This window comes from Lepidochelys kempii, chromosome 2, assembly GCF_965140285.1.
Source record: "Lepidochelys kempii isolate rLepKem1 chromosome 2, rLepKem1.hap1, whole genome shotgun sequence".
Lineage (NCBI taxonomy): Eukaryota > Metazoa > Chordata > Testudines > Cheloniidae > Lepidochelys > Lepidochelys kempii.
In genome coordinates, this window is record NC_136381.1 from 153075291 (window position 1) to 153101021 (window position 25731).

Sequence of the window (25731 nt, forward strand, 5' to 3'; positions counted from 1 at the left end):
ATAGTCTAGAACCATCCTCTTTGGAACCACCTCTCAGGTAGTTGAAAGCTGCTATCAAATCCCCCCTCGTTCTTCTCTTCTGCAGACTAAACAATCCCAGTTCCCTCAGCCTCTCCTCATAAGTCATGTGTTCCAGACCCCTAATCATTTTTGTTGCCCTTCGCTGGACTCTCTCCAATTTCTCCACATCCTTCTTGTAGTGTGGGGCCCAAAACTGGACACAGTACTCCAGATGAGGCCTCACCAATGTCGAATAGAGGGGAACGATCACTTCCCTCGATCTGCTGGCTATGCCCCTACTTATACATCCCAAAATGCCCTTGGCCTTCTTGGCAACAAGGGCACACTGTTGACTCATATCCAGCTTCTCGTCCACTGTCACCCCTAGGTCCTTTTCCGCAGAACTGCTGCCTAGCCATTCGGTCCCTAGTCTGTAGCGGTGCATTGGATTCTTCCGTCCTAAGTGCAGGACTCTGCACTTATCCTTGTTGAACCTCATCAGATTTCTTTTGGCCCAATCCTCCAATTTGTCTAGGTCCCTCTGTATCCTATCCCTACCTGCCACCGTATCTACCACTCCTCCTAGTTTAGTATCATCTGCAAATTTGCTGAGAGTGCAATCCACACCATGCTCCAGATCATTTATGAAGATATTGAACAAAACCGGCCCCAGGACCGACCCTTGGGGGCACTCCACTTGATACCGGCTGCCAACTAGACATTCTGCAAAAAATGGGAATTGCTCTGTGAAAGACAGCTGTTCTGGATAATTACCAATCAGGTGAGTCTCATTTGGGGGTTGAAATATGCAATGAGTGTCGTTGTGGTGAAGGTCTGCAGGGCTATAGTGCATTACAGCAGCATGTGATCCAGATGGCCAATGCACCAGATACTGAGGAAGTTAAATAATTGTGCTTCCCAAATTTTGCAGGAGCCATTGATGGAATCCATATTTCCCCAGCCTACAAAACTTAGCCTTCATCAGTACATTTTACAATAGAAAGCTGCATATCTGATGCAGCAGTCCCTTCACCCAGAGGTTCCTCCTTTTACCAACCCAGCTTAGCTGCCTCCTCTGCAACCATATTGGGATCCTGGGTCCCATTCAAAGAGCTCCTGGTTATGCTCTTCATCTTCGAGTCTCTACTCTGATCCCTACATGGAATGCAAACATGAGTGCACAGACTCCATTATATAATAGAGCTGAGATGCCTCTGCTACCACCTGCTTTCTTCCTTTCCCTGCCCCCTCAGAGCCTAGCAAGGAGCCTAGAGGGAACAAAGAGAGGGAGGAGCTAGGAGCTGGGGGTCTGTAAGGAATGCAGAGTTCAGACCTATCCTGCCTGCTGCTGGCAGAGCAATATTCCTCCTACAGCAGCTTCAGCTGTCTGGCACATGGACGACTTGCCTCTAAAACTAACTTTAGTGCTGTGGTGCCAGCCCAGCTCCTCTAACAGCTTCCCTTAGCTGGTGACCCACCTGCAGTCCCAGGCAGAGGGAATACAGCACTACCTGAGAGGATGGGAATCATAACTCCAACACTTGGGACTGCTACGAGGGGACAGTCTGGTGTGGCTGTCTGAATGCTCCCATCACCTTACCCTTGATGCTGCATGTGAGACCACAGAAAGAGGATGACATGTAGATCTGACACCACTCTCAGAGATGAACTCCACTAATGTCCCTTTTTTTTCAGGGCAGGGGCTCCCTTCCTCACACAAGTCCTGAGCTTTGGAGCCAGACAGCTGGCCCTGCACTGATACTTAGAGCAGTTCCCTCTATTGCAGAGCATGAAGCAGTGCTCTGGTCCTCCCTACTGCTACACCTCTGCCCCTGCCTCAGCCTCCTCCTCTGGCAGAGAGGGGATGGGCAGAGCTGGAGCTGCAGTGAAGGGAACTGATCTTACTGTCAGGATAAGAGCAGCCCACATCCCCCTCTTCCGCTCACAATACTAATTAAACCCCATATCCCATTCACTTTGAATGCTGTAGAAAACTTCTAACTTGGCTGCAGATGTAACCTAACCAATTTTAGGCCAATACAACTTTTTTCAGAATGAGAACCAAAATCAGGATTGAAATGGAAACTCAGTTATAACCTTAACTATACAGTGACTTTTCCCACTCTGGAATAAGTTTCTTTGTAAGGGTGCTTATATCAACTTTCCTCTAAAATTAAAGAAACAGTTCCACCCCCTGTCCTTACCACCACTCCAGCAGCCAAAAAGTCTACCACAATCCACATCTTAGAAAATCAAAGAGGACGAATGTATACTTGGCTTGCAGAAAGCAAATATGTTAGTTATGTCCTAGGTCCCAAACACTTTCGCGTGGTGTCTTTCCATACTTCATACCTTGGAGTAAATTGTACATTTGTTATTTATGCAGAAATCATCAAAGAGAGAGTACATATGAAATTTGTTTACCTTTAATCCTCCCTTGTCATCTGGCAACATCGGGGTATTTAAAGATTGTCTACTTCTAGAACAGGGCAAAGATGATTTGTTGTTCTGCTTACCCTTGTCTTTGTCTACTTGCATGCAGGCTGATGCTAGTTGACGTACAAGTTCTGTGTCTAGAAAAAACAAATTCAGTTTTTGTTTTGTTTTACTTGTAAATGTCCTTTCATCTCAAATGTATAACCAGGATTGATGTGCTGAAGCTGCTCCTATGCATTCTGTGAGAGTGTAAGGCAACAGCACCAGACACACAGGCCTAAAATTCTGGTGCCAAGGGCTCCCTGTTTTGCCCTCCCTCTTTATTCTTGTCCAGGTGAAACTTCTGTAACATTCAGATACAAAGGTGGATTGACCACAAATACTGAATGGTGGCCCTGCGCGCAGTGAGCTGCTGACTTACACTGTGGTACTTATACCACCAGATCTACAGAAGCATTATCAGTGCTTGATTCACTAGAACTAGACTAAAGAGTATTGAACAGCAAGAAGAGAGCTCTGCTCAGTCAGAATCAAGAGAATCACTTTAACAAATGAACCTAACAGCTGCTTGATGTGGGCTAAGAAAAACATCAAGAAGGTACTTTTTCTTACCTGAGACAGAAGAAGAGAGCAGAGAGAAAGGATATTCTCTTCTCTTTCCTTGAGCATAGGCTGGAGGGAGGAAGTTTGAAGACAAATTCCAGAGGGAAGAGCAATGCTCAGATTACACAACAAAAGACTGAAAAGATGTGGAAGAAAGAAAGGACGGAAAAAACAGAAAAAAGAGGAAGAGGAAAGAATGAATATAAGGGTGAAGATGGGAGGGCAAAATGAGGGAAAGAGAGAGACTGCTGAAGAGAAAAAATGCTGAAGAGTGAGACAGAATAAAAAAAAGTATCTGGGAGACAAAAAAAATGACAATGAACCTAGAGAAAAAATAAATTGCACATTTTAAAAGCCATTAAAAACTGTGTAAAAATTAATCTATGGGAAACAAGATAGTGAAAATGATCGAGAATACACCAAGACACAAAGCAGAAAAAAACAAAGTAGAGTGAATGGAAGGGGAAAAATAGAGGAGAATAAACCATAAGCGAGACATACATTAGCAAAGTAGTATTTTGTACTGGCAATACGTATTCTCAAAACAAAGTGTGGGTCCTTGACAGCACTGAAGACAATAGGAGTTTTAGTATTAACTTCACTGGGGTCAGGATTTCACCCAAAGTTTTTAATGAAATACACAAGGGTTAGAGATGGGATCTGCAAAAGTGTCTAAGGATTACTGTGTGGCCACCTGTTTCAAACAGTCATATGTCAAAGCACACTGTGGACCTTTTGTGTATTGTAGCAATGTCTATATGGGATGTTACTGCACAGAAAGCTAGTGCACTCTAGAGTCACACTCTGGCTTGCTGAGCAGTAACGTGTCACAAAGACAAGATCCAAGAGCATTAGGAACACCTAAGGGAGCTAGGACTTTCAGTGGGACTGGTTTTGCTAACTTAAGCGCTTTTGAAAATCTAATCCCAGATTATTTTACATGCTGCAGTGGAAAGGGACAGGATGATCTAAGGGGAGATGGACTAGTGGAAGATTTGACAGTGGCTGGGAGGGAGACTTGAGTGTGCAGAGTTAGTAAGCACAAGGAGTGGAATAACATGACTTTTAGGGGAGCATAGACATTTTGTATTTGGAACTAAATATGTGTGTCTTTGCAGTGCTGATGCTTGAAAAAAGTTCGGTAAAACTTTCTTATTTCCAGCAGAACCAGAAGAGACTTTCAGAAGGAATGAACTGGCCTACACAGTAGCCTGACTGAGTAGAAAACCGGAAGCCTTCATCAGCTCTGCAAGTTGACATTCACCACAAGAAAAAACACTTCAGTAGATTTCCTCCTCCCCCCCCAAAAAAAATTTCCCCACTATTGCTGCCCTGGGTGCAGCTCTACTAGTGAGAGCTCCAATCCAGATAAAATACAGGTACCTGTCAGTTATTAAAGAACTGACAATCCTCAGACCCTTGTGTACACCAGAGCTCCCACAAGTGATTCTGCAATAGCGGGAAACTTTAGAGAACACAGCTGAGAAAGGAGTCTCTGTTGTGATGCCCAGAATGAAAAAGATCATGGAGTGGGAGGTGCTCTGCCTGGCTGACTGGGATCTGTGAGCCTGAGGGTTTAACTGCCTGCAGATCACCCAGCCTTCTGCTGCAGTCCTCCTCTCTGCTCCCTGCCTGCACTGTATCAGCACGAGTGCCAACGACCTGTCAAAGCAGTAGCTTTCCTGAATTCATTTTCTTTCTCTACGTTTTTGCCTGTGATGCTGCAACATGTCACAATATGTACTGTCAATAACCCATAGTATAGCTTGGAACACTGTCCAATCAAGATGTCAGTACAGCTCTACTGATTGCCATTCAACACTAGTCAACTGGGTGATAACAGAACTAAGAACTATTTAGCGTTCAGTTTTTTTCACCTTCCTTATTATTATTATTATTATTTATTATTATTATTTTGTTGAAGTCCTCTGCCTGTTCGTTCATTCTCTCTCTTGGAAGGAGTGAAGGAAATACAGAGATAGCAAAGGTTAATTCCATCAGAAACAGTATTCTTTGACTTCAGAAAAGCCAGTTCAGATACAGGTAAGAATAACAGAAAAGTGCCAAATAATGTAAGCTAAAGTCATTTATCTGATAGCTTAACAGAAACATTAAAAACATTTTAACAAAGCTTCATTTAAGGTGTTTTTCCTTTCTTTCTAGGATGTTTTTCAATAAAAAGATGTTGGACTCCTCAAATGTGACTTTTACTCGATCTGACAAAACTAAAAAAGAGATTTGCCCAGGAGTTCCCCACTTTCCAGATGATGGCACCCACTCTTTCCTTTCCTTTTACTGTCGGTTACTAAAACATCAGTGCAAGTGGACGCTTTCACCTTCATAATTATTCTATATTTTTACTCTCTATTTTTAGTGATATCACAGGAGAGTCTTTGGGCCATCATAATTCACATCACTGAAAAGACATTGGTGACACAAACATTGCATTTTTACACCACACTTGAAAAATCAGGCAGCAGGAATAAACAGATTCTAAAAGGACAAGCTATACCCCATATATTTCCGTACATTTCTATTTGACCCTTTAATCCAGTAAGCATACTGTTTCCAGAAAATAATCTCTCTCTGTCACATGGAACTCATGGGAGATTATTTTCTACAACTCAAGTGTATTTTCTAAATTAGAAGGGATGTTTTCTTTGTTGCATATGCTGTTATTGCAAGCATTTCCTTTGGGCTCTGTGACATAACATACCTGGATCGTTCAGTAGCATTATCAGATCAAAGGCTGTGTATCCATTTTTTGCACGTAGATTGACATCAGCTCCGCGATTCAACAAATACTTAACAACATCTTTATTTCTTTAAGGAAAAAAGAATTGGTCACATATGTGAAAGAGTGTTAATGTTCCATCTCTTCCCTCTTATGCCACACTCTTTTTTCTGAATTAGAATTTGTCCAGATATTGTCTATAGACAACCTAGGTGGCTCTCAATTCTGTGGGACTGGCGCCAGTAAGGAACCTTCTAACATAGAAAGTGAGGCATCACTGCTGATGGGGGGAAAACAGTGGACCCCTCACATCAAAATCTTTGCAACAAATTAGAATGCTCCTGGCTATCTGCAGAACAAGTTTGGCACTCAGGGTCTCCAGCACTGAAGTCCCCAGATCTGCCATTCAATTCTTGGATCCATAGTCGCAATGTTTCTTCTTCTGCTATTTCTTCAGAAGAGAGTTCTGGTTCAATAACTGGGCTCCCTAAGTACTTTCCTCCTCTTAGTCTCCTTGGGGTGAGGAGTGGTTGATGGAACTAGAGACTGAGGCTTCTGACCCAGTGCTAATCCGCACTGACAGGGTTCCACTTGGTACCAGCTTGGTAGCCTGGGTCTCCAAGCCACTTACTGGAGATAGGGCCCACTAGAGAAACCTGAGGGTCCCAATACCAAAACTGATGCTTCTTTTGAAGCTAGCACCAAGGAAAATCACATCAACAATACTACAAGTTTCAGCACCTAAGAGAGGCCTGTTTCTCACCGGCATAGGACTTACTGTTCCTTGGCATCAGTATCTAGAATTTTTAGTTAGCTTGCCCTCTGCTTTTCTGAACCAATATCTAATTGATTACTTTTGAGTCCATATCTAGGAAGTAGAATAAACCCTCTCCTACCACTAATCAAGGGGAAAAATCACTTACCCATGGTATGTGGCCTGCATTAGGGCTGTCCAGCCATGAACATTATCTTGTTTGTCAATGTCAGCATTTCTCTCAACAAGCAGCTGTACAAGAGCCAACTGTCCAGTTACAGCTGCAATCATCAGTGGAGAAGCACCATCACCATTAATAATATTAACTTGATTTGGGTCTTCATCTGCAATCTCTTTAACCAGCTGAAAATTTCCTATGAAGAAAGTCACAAAACACAATAATGTTGTATATTAGGAATAGACAATTTCTCAGCCTCTAAATTAATATATATTTTGATTTGCTAACATTGACAAAAATATTCTTACTTAAAAAGAAAAATAAAGAATCAAAATATGTATCACCTTTAAAATGTTTTATTGTACTATGAAAATTAAATGAAATAGCAACATCAACAGAAATATAATTACTTCACATACACTATAGCTCCATCTACATTAGAGAACTGCACTATTTCAAGTTTAAATGTTACAACTAAGAATTTGTAGTGCTATTTGTTCCTTCAGCTGATCAGCGTATCTGTCCTGTTTTGCATAAACTGGCGGAGTGTATCCATACAAATTGCTCCCTCCAGTCTTTTCCTGTGCACCACAGCACTATCCCATAATTCCAAGGATAAATCCCTAGAGCAGGTGTATTAAATGGTATATTAAATATTATGCAGACATTGGTACTGACTCTGTAGTTAAGGTTGCAATTTGATTTGCACTTAAACCAGGCCTAAAATCCTGTTTCACTTTCATGACTGTACGTGGTGTCAAAACTTTACCACCAAGGAGCCTGTTAGCCTCTGAGGCCGTGTTACTTCTACTGTACTCTAGCACCTTAACAGATTTGAGAGGACTCTGAGGAAAAAAGGGAAGATGGGTGGATAGCATGAATGTAGGGAAGCAACACCCTTGAAGAACTGCAGTTATTGACAAGTATCATCTCTTTCTTTGTCAGGGTAATATCTGCCCATTTCCAGTAATACTAGTTTGACAAGCAGTACAAACTCCAGAAATGGTGGGCTGAAGAGTTTTTAATTTAACATCAATTGTAAAAGCATCAGATCTGGAGGTAAGTTTAGGTATTATCATTGTGTAAACATAATCTTATGCTTCTCAGTTTGAATGTGATGAAGACAACCACAGGAGGTACTTCCTGTTGAACTGGCACAAAGTCCTTCTAATTTGGGAACACTAGCTAAAATAAAAACAAGTCTCTGTGCACAATCTAATCCATCTGGACAGATGTCAAGAAACAATGACATTTCCCTTACAATGTTTCTCATATGGAATAAAAAGAAATCTAAGTAATTTTCTAAACACTCTACATTTATCTAAGTAATAACTCAACGCCCTCTTAAAATCCACAGTGTAAAGTCTAACTTCTTCATCAGGTGCATGAGGCTTATGGGAAACACACACACACCAGAAAGTTAATTATCTCATTAAGGTCTTGGGGTGGGTACATATAACAACCATGGCCTTGTGAAAAACTGGAAATGGAGGGTCAGGCACAAGACTCTATAGTTTACTCACTCTCCTCATTCATGTCACCGTCATCAGGAAGCCTCTTTTTCTCAATAGGATAGTGAGCATCAGATCCCAGACGGCAACTGGGTCTTTGACTGGTAGAAAAGCATTAGCTAGGCCCTTCAAGAACTTTTTCACTGTTGAGTGCCACAACACTTTGCTATTGTTGCTCCTCTTTGCTTGATGACTTAGTATATTACAGACTTGTTGTCCTTAATGACCTAGACCACACCACCTCAGGTTTGCAGAAGAAAGGTAAAGAACCCACCTGATAGCAGGCATAAGAGATTTTGTGCTGCTGCATCTGTGGCATCATCCATTTGAATGTTGGTATTTTAAGACAACAGATCTTCAGCTCTTCATTACTATGTCAGATAGCATCACAAGCTGCTCTTCTAAAAAGTCACTGGATTTGTCCCTGGTCTTATAGGTCAGATAGATGAATTGCAAAGATTTTGTTTCAAGTATATTTTTCCTGCACTTGAACCTGGAAGTGAGAATTATGGCTATATCACCTACTAATCTGCATTCTGTGGACTGGGTTGGTGGGCCCAAGTGACCTAGCATGGGACAAATGGTGTCAGCAAGCCAGGTTGCTATGATGTAGACTAGGTAACTCATTTTGCATGAATGGTTGACTGCTGACTTCTACTGATCAGCATAAGGCTGAAATATTTTAATGTATCTGTTTTGACTTTGTTTGGGTAGTCTATTTGCTGTGTACACTGGATTTAAATTTCTTATCTGCTTATCTTTCTAGTCACTGGTGGGTTCTTCCTGTGTTCCTAAGTGTTATACTTCTTGATAACATTTATATCAGATAAGGGTGTATGTAGATGGTCAGTTTGATCAGGGCCATGCTCAAGAATGCATGGGTCTCTTCCTGTACTGATGGAGTCTACAGGTTTAAAGTCTCATCCATGTTGACAGCCATATCCTGGACTTGCTGGGGTCTCATGAGGATACAGAAGATACTCCAGTGTTGTCATCTAGAGAAGTTGATTGTCAATAACAGTTGGGACATCAGCATCCACCCCATCATCCCCTGACAGCCTGGTCATCAGTCTCAGCCAGGGCAAAGGTAGATTAATCTAGTTACACATCATCTAGTCTACTGGCAGGAACTGAGGGACTATATACAAACTTTGAAAGACTGACAGAATCAGCATGGCACAGCTCTTGTTACAGTACTGTCCTCCTGCAACACTGCAAGAAGAATTCTTGATGACTGTCACCCTATCCACCTTGGTATTTCCTTGTAATTGAGTCCTGAAAATGTCGGAGTGGATTTCTCATTTTGATATCCTCCCAGTGTGTCAAAAGAAATCACAGGCAGTGAATGTCTCTTTTAGCTTGTCAGAACCTCTGATTTTACGTCCTTTGATACTCTAAGTATTGATGTAGCTTTTGTTCATATCTTTATCTAAATAGTAAGGAAAGGGCAAAGTAGCCTATAACTCCAGTACACACTGTCTCAATTTCCCATGTTAGCAAGTACAATGCCCTACAGTCTCAAGAAACAGATGTGCTGGTGAATTTTTTTTAATGCTTACCCATTTTCAAAGCATGAAAGACATCAGGCTGCCTCTTGTCATTATCTGAGAAAATACAAATATCTGTATTAAAATTTGAGTCATGTAGCCAAAAATTTGTAGTACAATTAGTTTAGCATAAAAAGTAAAAATATATTGGTGATGTTATCTGATTAGAGTATGACCATGCAAATCATTGTTGCTAACACTGTTATATAATTGCAACAAATCTTATACAAAGTGTGACGCATGGCCAGAAAGGGTTAAGCGGCTCGCAGGCTAAATGACCCAGAGTCAACCTAGAGACATGTTAGAAAAGTACGCAAATGGTAATTAGAGCCATTCCGTGTTAGATAGGCTAGAATTGTGAAATGCAAACCTGTATTGTAAGAGAATTAGAGGTGATACAAATTGTATATGTTCACTTATATCTTGTTAGATGTTATCCATGCAAACAGACTTTCCTATCTGTCACTATAGCTATTCATGCAGAGATCAAAAGGGAATATGAACATTTAGATGAATCTTGGGTGAAGTAATGTCATTGTCTATATGTCTCTTTAAAGTTTGTGATAAACTGCCTAATGGATAAATTGCATTATGTTAATCCATGTAGCTAATTACCGGTAATGTTTAGGAAATAGGTCTACTTCAAAATCTCCATGATTACTGATTGTTTGCCTAAGGACTCTGAGCTGTCAAGAGAAGGCCTGGAACTGTATAAAAATCCCTTGGGTCCTGATCCTTTTTATCTCAGATCTGCTTGATGCTTCATGCAGGGGAAGCTTAAGTCGTAAGACTGAGATCTCCAGTCTCATCTGGATCACCTTGAATATGGACATTGGACTATAACCTATGGACTAATTCTGTAAGAACTCTTTGCAACTACAAAGCTCGCCATCTCTCCTATGAATCTGATCTCAGAACTCTACTCATGTCTGTATGTACATTGATCTTTTAACCAATACTCTCTCTCTTTTCTTTTTAAATAAAGTTTAGTTTACTTAATAAGGATTGGCTGTAAGCATGTATTTGGGTAAGATCTGAAGTATTCATTAACTTGGGAGGTAATGTGTCCGATCCTTTGGGATTGGTAGAACTTTCTTATATGATTAATAAGATTTTCAGTAATCCTCATCATATTTGACTTGGGTGTCTGGGTCGAGGCCTGAGGCTGGGTTGCTTTAAGGCAGTGGTCTCTAACCTTTTTTATGCCCAAGATCACTCTTTGAGTCTAAGGGCAACCCAGGATCTACCCCACCCCTTCCCCAAGGCCCTGCCCCTTCCCCAAAACCCTGCCCCGCTCACTCCATCCCCTCCTCTCTGTCGCTCGCTCCCCCCCACCCTCACTCACTTTCACCGGGCTCGGGTAGGAGGTTGGGGTTTGGGAGGGGGTGCATGAGGAGGCATGGGGTACTGGCTCTGGGAGGAAGGTCAGGGCTGGGGCAGAATGTTGGGGTTCAGGAGGAGGTACAGGGTGCTGGCTCTGGGAGGGGGGTCAGGACTGGGGCTTGGGGTGCAGGAGGAGGTTTGGGGTGCTGGCTCCAGGAGGGGGCTCAGAGCTGGGTGTTGGGGTGTGGCCTCCCACCGGGCAGCACTTACTTCCGGCTGCTCCCTGTCTGCAGCAGGTGCAGCCAGGCCAAAGCAAGCTCCCAACCTACGCCGGCCCACACTGCTCCCGGAAGGGGCCAATGCACCTCTGGGCCCCTGGGGGGCGGGGGAGAGGGGCAGGGCATGTTGCTCTGCGCGCTGCCCCTCTCTGCAAGCACTGCCCCTGCAGCTCTCCTGGCCAATGGGAGCTGCAGGGGTGGTGCTTCTGGGAGCAGCATAGGGCCAGAGTAGGCAAGGAGTCTGCCTTAGCGGCAGCCACGCTACACCACCGGAGATCGCAATCAACTGGGAGATCCTCTAGGATCTACCAGTTGATCGCGATTGACCCGTTGGTGACCACGGCTTTAAGGGAACTGTGTTGTTGGCTTCTGGGTAATCAGTAAGATATTAGAGAAGCTGTTTTGTGCTGGCTTGGTAAATCTAAGTATTGGAATATCCACCAGCTTTGTGGATTGTCTGGCCCATTCTTTGCAGTTCACCCTAACTGAGTACCCCACTGTGGCTCCCTGGGACCACCGTCACAATATTCTACGTATAATTATGTACATTTCGGCTTCTATTTGATCAGTAAAGAAGAAAGCACAAAGAAAATAATATAGGTCCTGTGGGAGCAGAGGTCCACCTGCAAGGTTCTCAGTGCAGGATCAGGACTACAGACTGAGTAGAGTTGTTTGCCACTCAACATCTATTCTGTATAAGGGAAAGAAATCTTTAAATTTATACAGTAAATGTATACTCTCTGGAAGAGTAAAATATCTGTTAAAGGATGACATTCACTTCAGAAAGTCCACAGTAAGGTTCAAAGCATTAGTGTGAATTTCTGGGATAAAATGTATGGGCTTCTGCGCTGGGGTAAATATTCCCAAAGTGCATGTCTACTCTGAAACATAACTAAAAATGGCTTTGTGGCGTTCCATTTTCATTCCTACTCATGGATTTCCACATCAAATTTGCTCAGTTCCATATAAAAAATTATTTTTCTAAACTCCGTTTCCAAGGCCTTCATTTCCATCCTTATCAATGATAAAAGAACATAAGAATGGCAGGGTCAGATCAATGGTCTATCTAGCCCAGTATCCTGTCTTCCAACAGTGGCCAGTGCAAGATTCTTCAAAGGGAATTAAAAGAACAGGGCAATTATCAAGTGATCCATCCCCTGCTGTCCAGTCCCAGCATCAAGCAGTCAGCGGATCACAATTCTGCAAATGAAATTATTCCAATTTTAAGTTTTTTAGGGCATGGAGTTTGTCTTCATAAATTTCTGTGAAGTGTCTAGGAACTGTTGGCACCACATAATTAAGGAAAAAAGTGATATATTCTGTTATGTGTATACAAGTCAGATAATAAATCCAGCTCCCTCTTCCAGAGGGTTATTGGCACGTCAGTGCTAACAGGAGTATAAAGTAATGACATATTTGAAATGAAATCAAGAAAAGCTGGACAGACCTACTAAGTTAGAAGTTGCCATTTTTACACAGACAGCTTTCTGTCCATAACTGGACTTCACAGGAAGTAATTCCAAAATACTGCATAGCGTCAAATGCTGGGAGGAAGAACCAAAGGAAGAATTTGAATTCCTTGGTCTCTTTAAAACTGGGAGCAGTAGGTAATACCTGGTTCTAGTCACATGCACTAGAGGCAAGGGGCCAGAAAGGAGAGACTCTGGGTCAGGAAAGGACCTGGAAAGGGGAACTCCTTGCACCTGTCTAGTTAAAGTCCAGATAGGAAGACACCTACAGGGAACTGCGGTTGGCTGGGAGAAAACTTCAGCTGGAGACCCCCTGGACAAAGGCATATAAGGACTGTGAAGCCCTGGAGACAAGGGTTAAGACAACACCCTGAAGGGCAGTCAGAATATTTTGGATTTTTTGTTTTAATTTTGCAGATTTAAAAAAACCCTGAGAAGAAAATTTGAAGTGTCCTGTTGTTTAGGGGGTGAATTCTCCTTCCCTCTCCAGGTGCATCAGCCAGCCATCTTACAGCATATTAGCAGAGACTTAAGAGCTGCAGAACTCATGTGAGTGTCCCTTTCTGCTGCCTTGCCCCTTTCAAGAGAAATGCCCTTCGTGTCTGAGTATATAGCTAGAACCAGTGTGTGGCAGAGATTAAGGCCTTGTCTACATTAGCACTTATGTGAAAAAACACACCCCCTGAGCAACATATATTTTGCTGGCGTAATTTCTTTTGCCCAACAATTCCTGCATCAGACCCAACAATTTGTGGATGAACTACAGTATATATTTTAAAAACACATTCACTCTTGCTTTAAAGCCTTCAACCAATAAAGAATTTACCACATTCTTTGGCGGTCTGTTCCAAAAGTTAATTATTTTCTTTGTTAAAAAATAGTCTTATTTCCATTTAGACATTCCATTCCAACATTACTATGCCTTTGTCTGCTAAACTGAAGAGCCCTCCAGTATAAGATTTCTTGTCTCTATGGAGATGTATTTAGATTTTGATCTAGTCACCTCTTAACCTTCTCTTTGTTAAACTAATAAGACTGAGCTCCTTTAGTCTCTCACTGTAAGGCAGGATTTGTAGACTTGAATCATTCTTGTAGCGCTTCTCTGAATTGTCTTCAGTTTTTCAACATCTTTGCCTCTTTGGGTAAATCTTTTTATTTTCCCCCTAAAAGAGCACACATAGGATCCCACTTGGAACACCAATTTTTTTGTTTTAATTTTTCAAGTCAAATTCACAGTCTTGTTGCCATAAAACTATGGAAATACCAACATGCCTCCATGTTATTTGGAGGAAATCTGCTTGCAGGCAAAGGTGAGTAAATCCATTCCAAGAACATCTAGATCACGATCCCTGTGCCTCGAAGTACAAAATATACATTAATAACTACTTCTTTGATTCTTATGTCTCAAAATGTCTAACCTAAACCCTGCAGCAAGGAAACCAGAAGAATAGTAGCCCATACCTGTCAGGCGCCTGATTGTTGTTAGTGATTCCAAATAATCTTTCATGTCTTTATCTTTGAAGCCACTGGAGATTTCAAAAGGTGTTTTATGCAGCACATTTAGGTGGTTAGGATTGGCTCCCTTGTCCATGAGTTGTTGTGCCAAGCTCACCTTTCCACTAACAGCTGCCAGCATTAGAGGACTCCAGCCCACAGTCTTCACAGTGTAATTACAATCAGCTCCCCAGTCCAGCAGCAAGTGCACCACTGCCTCATATCCATGCTGTGCAGCTGCTATTAGTGGTGTTATATCGGGAAGTTCCTCTTTGCTGTTGTCAACCAAACTGGTATTAAAATGGTCATAATTATCAACAAAAGCTCCAGATTCCAGCAACAATTTCACGACACTGACGTGGCCACCTCTAGAAGCCATTGTAAGTACACTGGCTCCCAGCTTATTCTGTGCATTGAGATCAGCGCCATTCTCCAACAGGATGTGAGCCACGGTTAGATGTCCAAACCTTAAGAGGAGGAAAAAGAATTGAAAAAAGAACCAATTCTATTGTAACAAATATCTCCTATAGAGAGCATGTGAGAAAATTTTGCTACAGCAGATATCCAGTATGCTAACCTCTCATATTGTACCTACATCAACTGAAAATGTACCATCTGGACTCAAGGCTATCACCGCTGCCCAGCCCCCATCCTTTGACATTGGATATTAGGAAAAACTTTTGCACTAGGAGGGTGATGAAGCACTGGAATGGGTTACCTAGGGAGGTGGTGAAATCTCCTTCTTTAGAGGTTTTTAAGGTCGGGCTTGATAAAGCCCTGGCTGGGATGATTTAGTTGGGGTTGGTCCTGCATTGAGCAGGGGGTTGGACTAGATGACCTCCTGAGGTCCCTTCCAATCCCGATTATGATTCCATGATTTAGAAGAATCCACAGAACTGTAAAGATCTGAACAAAACACAAATGTCCCAGATCAAGAAGGTATTTAAGAATATGAGTAATTTTAAACATGTGAATAATCCCATATTGAATTTACATGCTTAAAATTCTGCACATACTTAAGGAATTTCCTGAATCAGGGCCTAAAAAAATAAAAGTATTGTTTTAATACTATTACTGGTTGATCTGCCACTGTGCACAGGTGTTTTCATTGTAAATCCCTATGATCAGATATAGTCACTTTTAGGGGGGTTATTTCACTTTCCAAATAGAAATCTTTCTTCACCACAAACTTCTCCCCACCCCCAAGCTTTTGAAAGTTTAGAAGGGAGGTTTTATTTGTTTCTTTTAAATTACCAGTCCAATTAACAACTGGCTTAGTAGTTCAAAACTTCAAATTCAATTTTTCTTCCTATAAATAAGCTTCTACTGCTGTGAGCTCTGCAGAGCCAATATAGCTCTGAGAGAATGAGAGAGATTCTTAACCATCCTGTGGGGGGGTGGGGGGGTGAGACAAAAAAGTTACAACTACAGAATATTTATTATTGGGGATGAACCAGAAAGACCTAAGCTTGGCTGTGGTGAAAGATACTAAAAAAAGGTAAAGTTGGCGTTCAGTGTACAAATCAAAGGAAGGGGGAAATGTTCAAGTACAATAATTTCAGTTTCAAATGCATGGGGCTTTTAATAAATATCTCAGTCACAGTATCCTGCAGGAGACTGGAAACAGGCAAGTATGAGGGGGAGGGTTAGGAGGAAGGGGGGGTTGTTTTGTTGTTTGTTTAAACACTACCATGATATTTTTTTATATCATAAGAATCAGGATATTTCCCTCATTCTTGCCTCACCTTCTCTCCCCCACAATCTCCCCCGTTGGCTCCTGACAAAAGAGGTTTTCGTAAGTTCCAAGAGGAAAAGCAATGACAGCATAGCCAGAAAATGCCTCCCTGTCAGATTTTGCTACCAGTAGCTGAGTGTACAACAATTATCATCTGCCCCATAAAACATGCTGCCCTTTCTTACCACAGTAAATTATCATAATTTTATATTTGTCACATAAGAGTATTTTTTGGTAATTCATGTATTACTGTATATATATAAAAGTTAACCAGAAATGTTTAACTTTGTTGATTTATGGTAAATTTAATAAGGTGTTTGAATTTGCATTTGAGAGTGATCGTGTATCATCAATTAGCATAAAATAATTTGTTCCTTTTCCACACAGGATTTGACATTACGCTTATACTCTGAGAGTACAGATTTAAGGAAAGTATTTATTCTGGATCATAGATTGTGATAAAATATGCACTTCTGTTATAATAAGCCTGATTCTCTATTTATATAAAACCCAATCTATCCCCCAGGCACCAATTCAGCCCCCGCACTCTGACCCCACTTCCTGGGAGGAGTGCCAGGATGTGGGGGGGACCGTTGCCAGGTGTCCAGTTTTCAACTGCAACACCTGGTCAAAAAGGGACCCTCCCCAGCCCAGTGAAAATGAGTGAGTGAGTGAGGGTGGGGAACACCAAGTAACGGAGGGAGGGGGGATGGAGTGGGGCGGGGTCTCAGAGAAGGGGCGGGGCAAGGGTGTTGGGTATTGTGTGATTAGAAAGTTGGCAACCCTAACCCTGCGTGGAAGGGGTAGGGAGGGGCCCCCATTTGCTCTGGCCCAGGGCCCCACAAAACCATTATCTGCCTCTGCATGTCCTGGCTCGAGCACCACTGTTCTCTTGTTATTCTTACCTGCCCATGACCCCCAAGGGGCCTATTCCACTTACTGTGCAGGAATTTATGCCAAAGCAGACCCCATGATGTGAAAATCGAAAGGTGAGTTAGAACTCCCCTTTCTCTGCTCAGCTATGGAGATGAAGCCCATATTTTTATAAACAACCAGCAAACAATATCTATTTTAAGCTGCTTGACACAGCTAGGGTGTCTTCCTACATATGTTTATACAGTGTTTAGTACAATGGAGCTCTGCACCCAAAAGGGGCCTTTGTGCATTACAGCAATACAATTATAATATATTTGAGGAATCACCATATTATTAGAATAAAGAGGAGAAGGGAACTAACTATGCTAACAGGTGGGGTTTAACATCCATATTTCTCTGGTACATATGAAATAGTTGTGGAAGAAATGTATCAGAGAAAATAATCTTCAAGCAATAAATTACCCCAATATGGCCCTGATCCTGCAAATACTTGTGCACCCAACTGACTTCCACACATAGGCAGTCCCACTGATTTCAACTGGACTATGTACATAAATAAAGTTAAGTACACCTCTACCCCGATATAACGCTGTCCTTGGGAGACAAAAAATCTTACAGCATTATAGGTGAAACCGCGTTATATCGAACTTGCTTTGATCCACCGGAGTGTGCAGGCCCCCCACCCCCACCCCGGAGCGCTGCTTTACCATGTTATATTTGAATTCGTGTTATATCGGGTCACGTTATATCGGGGTAGAGGTGTATATGAGTAAGTGTCTGTGATCTGGAGCCTATCTTTTTAAGGACTGTAGAAAGCATTAGTCAGTGAAAGTACAGGGTGTGCAAGCAATAAATTTCCTTAGTATTTTTTGTTGTGCCACTGACATAATTCACTAAAGACAAAGGCTATTCTCCAGCCACTTTCAGTTTTCTCCATGAGCTTTAATGAAGCAGAAATCTCTGTGCAGTATTTTAAAAAATGACAGTTTCTAAAAAGTGACCTGAGGAAGTCTTGTGCCCTTTTTTGCAGTGTTATTGTTTTTAGAGAAGGTGTATATTATTTTTAAGGAAAACAAACAAACAAAGGTTTCTGTTTGTTTTTTATTTCAGAAATACCAGGATTGTTAAATTTTGTCTTCCCTGTTCTTACTTGAGAACTAGTTGAAGGACTTGTACATTGGGAGCTTTCTGTGGTTTTTAGCTGAAGCTGTTGACTCTTGACAAGATTTTTTTCTTCAAATGTTTTAAAGCAATGGACTAAAAAATAATATTTTTCCCTCTCAATCAAGTGCTCGATTATTTTAGTAAACTCTTAGGTTCTGCAATCCAATCCTGCAAAAGACTTAAGACCTATGAAGTACTCACACATTTAAAGATAACACATGCAAACATTTGCAGGGTTGGGGCCTTAGACAGTACAGTGACAAATGCTATAGTAAATTCTATGACTGATACAGCAGATGAAATCTGATTCTCTTTATTGACAGTTATAAACTAATAGTCTTCCATTTTGTCCAGTGAGACTTTTAGAAAAATTAGGTAAAGCCCGTTGAAATAGGAGTCTTTTCACTGGCTTTAGTGGGCTTTGGATCAAGTTCTCTAAGTCAACCAAAGAAACAAAACCAAATAAAATAAACTTTCAGGCATATTGTATTCCCACAGGGGAAGAAAGAGGTGCAAAACAGTTATTTTTTATTTGTACATCACTTTTAAAAATACAGGTTTCACTTATGATTTGGTAAAATTTATGTAATTTATAGATCTCTATTCATGACCTGTACCACTATTTACTGTAATTATAATAAACTAAAGGCCAATGAGAAAAGAAATGTGCTAACACTAAATTCTGACATTTATTCAATTTCACACTTGCTGTGCCTTTCCTCACGAGCAAAATGTAACTTTCTTGCAAGTTATGGGATTGTTTAAACTAATATTTTAAAATAACTTTTTTAAAAGCAAAAATATTCCAGCATCCAGAAGTGCACATTATGACTCCTACATGTACAGATACAAATTTGACCATATAGATAATTGTTGCAACTACTGTTATATATTTGCAGAAAATGTTGTACAAAGGTTGTAGAGTAAGATGTCTATGAAAAGGTTATGATTTGCTGGTTATGATTATGCTATCTGTATGCATGTACCATTTTTGTTTTTAAAGTTATAAGTATTGACTCTATGCCTGGATTTCAAATGTTGGCTCCTGAGGTAACGCCCAAGAAGTAATCATCCAGATATGCCATGCAAGATATCTGCAAAAATGTTATTATTTGCCAGATATGACAATCTTGTTTATATGTTTGTATTATGAGTTATAGACATGTCTGTATTTCAAACTTAAAATCATGCAGGGACATGCCTATGGAGAGAACTCTAAGGCTTCCAAGCCATGTACTGGGCAGCTTGTGTTTGAAACAAAGGAAGCACAGGCCTCATGGCAAGAGACTGTAAAAGGCAGCTGCATCTTCTCCATTTGGTCTTCATTCCTGCTTCTTACCTCTGGAGGAACTTTGCTACAAACTGAAGCTCTGAACAATGGACTGAATGACCCATCCAAGATGTGGATGTACTCCAGAGATTTGACTTAAGCCAGCAGTTTATCCCATCACTGCTACAAGCCTAAACCAAGAATTTTGCCATTACTGTGTGTAATTGATTCCTTTAATCAATTTGAACTCTCACCTTTCTTTCTTTTTATAAATAAACCTTGAGCTTTTAGTTAATAAGAATTGGCTGTAGAGTCTATTTGGGTAAGATCTGAAACATTCGTTAACCTGGCAGGTAATGCGTGCGATCCTCTGGGATTGGTAGAACCTTTTCTTTTATATGATTAAATAAGATTTACAGAAATTTTCATCATATTTGACGTGGGTACCTGGACTGAGGCCTGAGGCTGGATCACGTTAAAGGAACTGTGTTGTTTGGACTTCTGAGTAACAATAAAAAAGCTGTTTTATGCTGGCTTGGTAAATCTAGGTATTGGAATATCCACCAGCTTTATGGGGATTGTCTGCCCCATTCTTTGCAGTTCACCCTAATTGACTGACCACAGCTGGCTCCCCAGGAGGACCCCATTTACAAGATGTTTGGAGCTATTGCTAATAGCTTGAATGGATCAAAAACAGAATCCCTGATCTGTCCAGAGTGCAGGTTGATTCTCCCAAAGGACTGGGTCTATGATACTTTGGCTACTCTTAGGGAAACTGACTATGGTTTATTATGGGCTCTAACCACGGGTAAGTGGAGGAACAGACACACTCCAGGTCGTGTGTAAGTGAGGATGCTCAGGAAGGAATGTCTCTGCTCTGTGCTGACCACTCCCCCAGGTTTCCTCTGCTCTTCAGCAGGGCACGTGGGGATTGTTTTGTTTTCTAAGGTTTCAGAGGAACAGCCGTGTTAGTCTGTATTCGCAAAAAGAAAAGGAGTACTTGTGGCACCTTAGAGACTAACCAATTTATTTGAGCATGAGCTTTCGTGAGCTACAGCTCACTACATCTGATGAAGTGAGCTGTAGCTCACGAAAGCTCATGCTCAAATAAATTGGTTAGTCTCTAAGGTGCCACAAGTACTCCTTTTCTTTTTGTTTTCTAACTGGCTTCCTTGAAATGAAGAAACAACAGGGCCCCTTTATGAACACCAAACCCAGGTCAAACCGGGCCGGGGGGAAGGGGGAGGAGCAGCCCCAATAGCAGCCGTTCTGCTAGAGAGGCGGCATTGCCCAGGCCGCTGCCACCCAACCTCTGCCCTCCAGGGCCCCGCTGCGCTCCAGTCGCTCTCGCCCCCCGGCCACGGAGCAGGGCGGTCCCCACCCAGCCCCAGGCACCCTAGCGCCGGGCTCGGGCGGCCGGAGCATGCTCAGTGGCTGCGCGGGAGCGGATACGGGCAGGGCCCGGCCCTACCTGGCCGCCTGCATGAGCGGGCTCCAGCCGTAGTGGTTCCGGCTCTGCACCGAGGCCCCTTTGCGCAGCAGGAACCGCACCAGCTGCTCGTGGCCCCCGGCCGCGGCGAACTGCAGCCCCGTGTTGCCGGCCTCGTCCGTGCAGTCCACTGGCACCGAGGGGGGAGGCGCTGCCGCCTCCCCTGCCCCGGACTCCGCCGCCTCCTCCGCCCCGCAAGCGGAGCCGCCCGCCGCCTCCGCGCCGCCCCCGGGCAGCCCCAGCAGGCGCCGGGCGCTCTCGTAGTCCCCCTGGTCGCAGGCGCGGAGAAACAGCTGGACCTGGGTGGGAACCCCGCATTCCCCCATCGGCAGCGCCCGCCGCGGCGTGCGAGCCCCGGGCAGCTGGCGGCCCCGCTCCCCGCGTCCGCCCCCGGCGCGGGCCTCGCCGGCCTGGCAGGGGGGCTCGGCGCTCCGCCCGCGGGAGGGCAGCCGGTGTAGTGTTACACCCCGCGCTCGCTGACAGCCTGGTGCTCCTTGGCGCTCTGCTACCCCTCGCCTTCCCCGTCCTCTGGGCCAGGGCGGCGAATGGGGACTGAGGTGGGAAGGCCTGTCACAATTAGACAAGGAGGACTTGGGGCACCTTTACAGACTAACGCATTTATTTGAGCATGAGCTTTTCTGAGCTACAGCTCACTTCATCCGATGCATCCGATGAAGTGAGCTGTAGCTCACAAAAGCTTATGCTCAAATAAATTGGTTAGTCTCTAAGGTGCCCCAAGTCCTCCTTTTCTTTTTGCGGGTACAGACTCTGAAAGTGTCACAACCAGCTGGCTCTCCCTTTCCCCAGCTCCTGGGGCAGGGCCTTGCGATGGTTGGGGGTGCACTGTCACAATTTGCTACTACTGTGAAACCTGCATTTTCAATTTGGACACAAAGACAGACATTTTGGTAATCTGGAAAACCGTTCCACAGAGTTAAACTGCAGGGCTAGCGTATGTAAAACTCTGAATGAAGATGTTCTTTCTTAATCTCTTTCCATTGTAGATTAGGCCATATAGTTTCTATAGTAAACAAACATTTTATGTACAGGAAACACTGAAACTAGTGCAAAGCATTGTAAACAGTATTTGAAATACATTTTAAACACAAAAAGAAAAGGAGGACTTGTGGCACCTTAGAGACTAACCAATTTATTAGAGCATAAGCTTTCGTGAGCTACAGCTCACTTCTTCAGATGCATATCGTGGAAACTGCAGCAGGCTTTATATATACACAGAGAATATGAAACAATACCTATTCCCACCCCACTGTCCTGCTGGTAATAGCTTATCTAAAGTGATTTCCAGCACAAATCCAGGTTTTCTCACCCTCCACCAGCAGGATTGTCTGGCTATGTAGACTCCCTCCTCAGGCCCTACGCTACCAGCACTCCCAGCTACCTTCGAGACACCACTGACTTCCTGAGGAAACTACAATCCATCGGTGATCTTCCTGATAACACCATCCTGGCCACTATGGATGTAGAAGCCCTCTACACCAACATTCCACACAAAGATGGACTACAAGCCGTCAAGAACACTATCCCCGATAATGTCACGGCTAACCTGGTGGCTGAACTTTGTGACTTTGTCCTTACCCATAACTACTTCACATTTGGGGACAATGTATACCTTCAGATCAGCGGCACTGCTATGGGTACCCGCATGGCCCCACAGTATGCCAACATTTTTATGGCTGATTTAGAACAACGCTTCCTCAGCTCTCGTCCCCTAAAGCCCCTACTCTACTTGCGCTATATAGATGACATCTTCATCATCTGGACCCATGGAAAAGAAGCCCTTGAGGAATTCCACCATGATTTCAACAATTTCCATCCCACCACCAACCTCAGCCTGGTCCAGTCCACACAAGAGATCAACTTCCTGGACACTACAGTGCTAATAAACAATGGTCACATAAACACCACCCTATACCGGAAACCTACTGACCGCTATTCCTACCTGCATGCCTCCAGCTTTCACCCTGACCACACCACACGATCCATCGTCTACAGCCAAGCTCTGCGATACAACCGCATTTGCTCCAACCCCTCAGACAGAGACAAACACCTACAAGATCTCTGTCAAGCTTTCTTACAACTACAATACCCACCTGCAGAAGTAAAGAAACAGATTGATAGAGCCAGAAGAGTTCCCAGAAGTTACCTACTACAGGACAGGCCTAACAAAGAAAATAACAGAACGCCACTAGCCGTCACCTTCAGCCCCCAACTAAAACCCCTCCAACGCATTATTAAGGATCTACAACCTATCCTAAAGGATGACCCAACACTCTCACAAATCTTGGGAGACAGGCCAGTCCTTGCCTACAGACAGCCCCGCAACCTGAAGCAAATACTCACCAACAACCACATACCACACAACAGAACCACTAACCCAGGAACTTATCCTTGCAACAAAGCCCGTTGCCAACTGTGCCCACATATCTATTCAGGGGACACCATCACAGGGCCTAATAACATCAGCCACACTATCAGAGGCTCGTTCACCTGCACATCCACCAATGTGATATATGCCATCATGTGCCAGCAATGCCCCTCTGCCATGTACATTGGTCAAACTGGACAGTCTCTACGTAAAAGAATAAATGGACACAAATCAGATGTCAAGAATTATTCATAAACCAGTCGGAGAACACTTCAATCTCTCTGGTCACGCGATCACAGACATGAAGGTCGCTATCTTAAAACAAAAAAACTTCAAATCCAGACTCCAGCGAGAAACTGCTGAATTGGAATTCATTTGCAAATTGGATACTATTAATTTAGGCTTAAATAGAGACTTGGAGTGGCTAAGTCATTATGCAAGGTAGCCTGTTTCCTCTTGTTTTTTCCTACCCCCCCCCCCCAGATGTTCTGGTTTAACTTGGATTTTAACTTGAAGAGTGGTCAGTTTGGATGAGCTATTACCAGCAGGAGAGTGAGTTTGTGTGTGTATGGGGGTGGGGGGGATGTGAGAACCTGGATTTATGCAAAAAGAAAAGGAGGACTTGTGGCACCTTAGAGACTAGCCAATTTGTTGGAGCGTGGGCTTTCGTGGGCTACAGCTCACTTCTTCAGATATGCATCTGAGGAGGTGAGCTGTAGCTCGCGAAAGCTTGTGCTCTAGTGAATTGGTTGGTCTCTGGGGTGCCACGGGTCCTCCTTTTCTTTTTGCGAATACAGACTAACACGGCTGTTACTCTGAAACCTGGATTTATGCAGGAAATAGCCCAGCTTAATTGTCATGCACATTGTGTAAAGAGTTATCACTTTGGATGGGCTATCACCAGCAGGAGAGTGAATTTGTGTGGGGGGGTGGAGGGTGAGAAAACCTGGATTTGTGCTGGAAATCACTTTAGATAAGCTATTACCAGCAGGACAGTGGGGTGGGAATAGGTATTGTTTCATATTCTCTGTGTATATATAAAGCCTGCTGCAGTTTCCACGATATGCATCTGAAGAAGTGAGCTGTAGCTCACGAAAGCTTATGCTCTAATAAATTGGTTAGTCTCTAAGGTGCCACAAGTCCTCCTTTTCTTTTTGCGAATACAGACTAACACGGCTGTTACTCTGAAACCTGTCATTTTAAACACAAGCTGTTAGGCAGAATAACTTCCATTGTTTCTTATGCAGCCTTCCCCCTCCCTATTGGCAGTTACACATACTGATCAAGTTTTCAACCTGATCTCCTTACCCACTTTGGCAAAACATATGAGTATATTGCCCCAGCTCTTATTTCAGAGACATTTTCTCAGGCCTTTTCCTCACTTCAAACTGAAGTGCCTTGTCCTCACTGTGTTTTTCATAGACTCAGAGAACTGGAAGGGACCTCGAGAGGTAATCGAGTCCAGTCCCCTGCACTTGTGGCAGGACTAATTATCTATACCATTCTTGACAGGTGTTTGTCTAACCTGCTCTTTAAAATCTCCAATGATGGCGATTCCACAACCTCCCTAGGCAATTTATTCCAGTGCTTAACCACCCAGACAGGAAATTTTTCCTAATGTCCAATCTAAACCTCCCTTGCTCCCTTTAAGCCTATTGCTTCTTGTCCTGTCCTCAGAGGTTAAGAAAATCAATTTTTCTTCCTCCTCCTTGTAACAACCTCTTACATATTTGAAAACTGTTAACATGTCCCCTCTCAGTCTTCTCTTTTTCGGACTAAACAAACCCAATTTTTTCAATCTTCCCTCATAGGTCATGTTTTCTAGACCTTTAATCATTTTTGTTGCTCTTCTCTGGACTCCAATTTGTCGACATCCTTCCTGAAATGTGGCGCCCAGAACTGGACACAATACTCCAGTTGAGGTCTAATCAGTGCAGAGTAGAGCAGAAGAATTATTTCTCATGTCTTGCTTACAACACTCCTGCTAATACATCCCAGAATGATGTTTGCTTTTTTGCAACAGCATTACACGGTTCAGGGCCGTCCTTACGTATATGTGAAGCATGCAGCTGTGTAGGGCACCAGGAAATTTGGCACCAAATTCCCTGGTGCCCTGCACAGCTGTGTGCTGCTCCAGACCACGCACTGGCTCTTCCCTAAGCCTCTGCCCCGTTCCACCCCAGCCCCGCCCCCACTCCCCTGATGACTCCAGAAGCAGTTGGGCCTGCACTCACCAGTAAGTAGAGCAACCCGGCTCCAGCCTGCTCCCCTCCCCTGATTCCCAGCCACACCGCCGGCGAGTGCTGGGGGGCAGTTCCCTCCCCCCAAGCCTGGGAGCCAGGAGAGCAGAGCAGCCTGGGGTCCCAGGCCTCCGCAGGCAGGAGCAGGGAGGGGCTGTGTGGGGCCCCAGGCCTCTGCAGGGGATGGGCAGGGGAGGGGCTGGCCACTTCCTGTGGGAAGTTGAAGTCCCCTGGCTCTCAGGCT

The 25731-nt window shown here is 43.4% G+C and overlaps 1 protein-coding gene across 8 annotated transcripts in view; it reads right to left on the reverse strand.

Moving 5' to 3' along the window:
• Positions 1-21265, reverse strand: part of ANKS6 (ankyrin repeat and sterile alpha motif domain containing 6) — a 78516-nt gene extending 57251 nt beyond the window's left edge. For 5 of the 8 annotated variants that reach the window (XR_012157401.1, XR_012157400.1, XR_012157399.1 and 2 more), the window contains exons 1-7: positions 20844-21263; positions 14295-14794; positions 9776-9820; positions 6697-6901; positions 5756-5862; positions 3049-3108; positions 2425-2573 (exon numbers count right to left, since the gene is read on the reverse strand). Coding sequence is in view for 2 of the 8 variants with exons in the window: in XM_073332461.1 (XP_073188562.1) it covers positions 2425-2573; positions 3049-3108; positions 5756-5862; positions 6697-6901; positions 9776-9820; positions 14295-14794; positions 20844-21187 (1410 nt within the window). In the remaining 6 variants the exon portion in view is untranslated. Of the gene's footprint in view, positions 1-2424; positions 2574-3048; positions 3109-5755; positions 5863-6696; positions 6902-9775; positions 9821-14294; positions 14795-20843 lie in introns of all 8 variants that reach the window. The other 3 variants (XR_012157402.1, XM_073332461.1, XM_073332462.1) reach the window with 3 other exon arrangements.
• Between the last annotated feature and the right edge of the window lie 4466 nt (positions 21266-25731).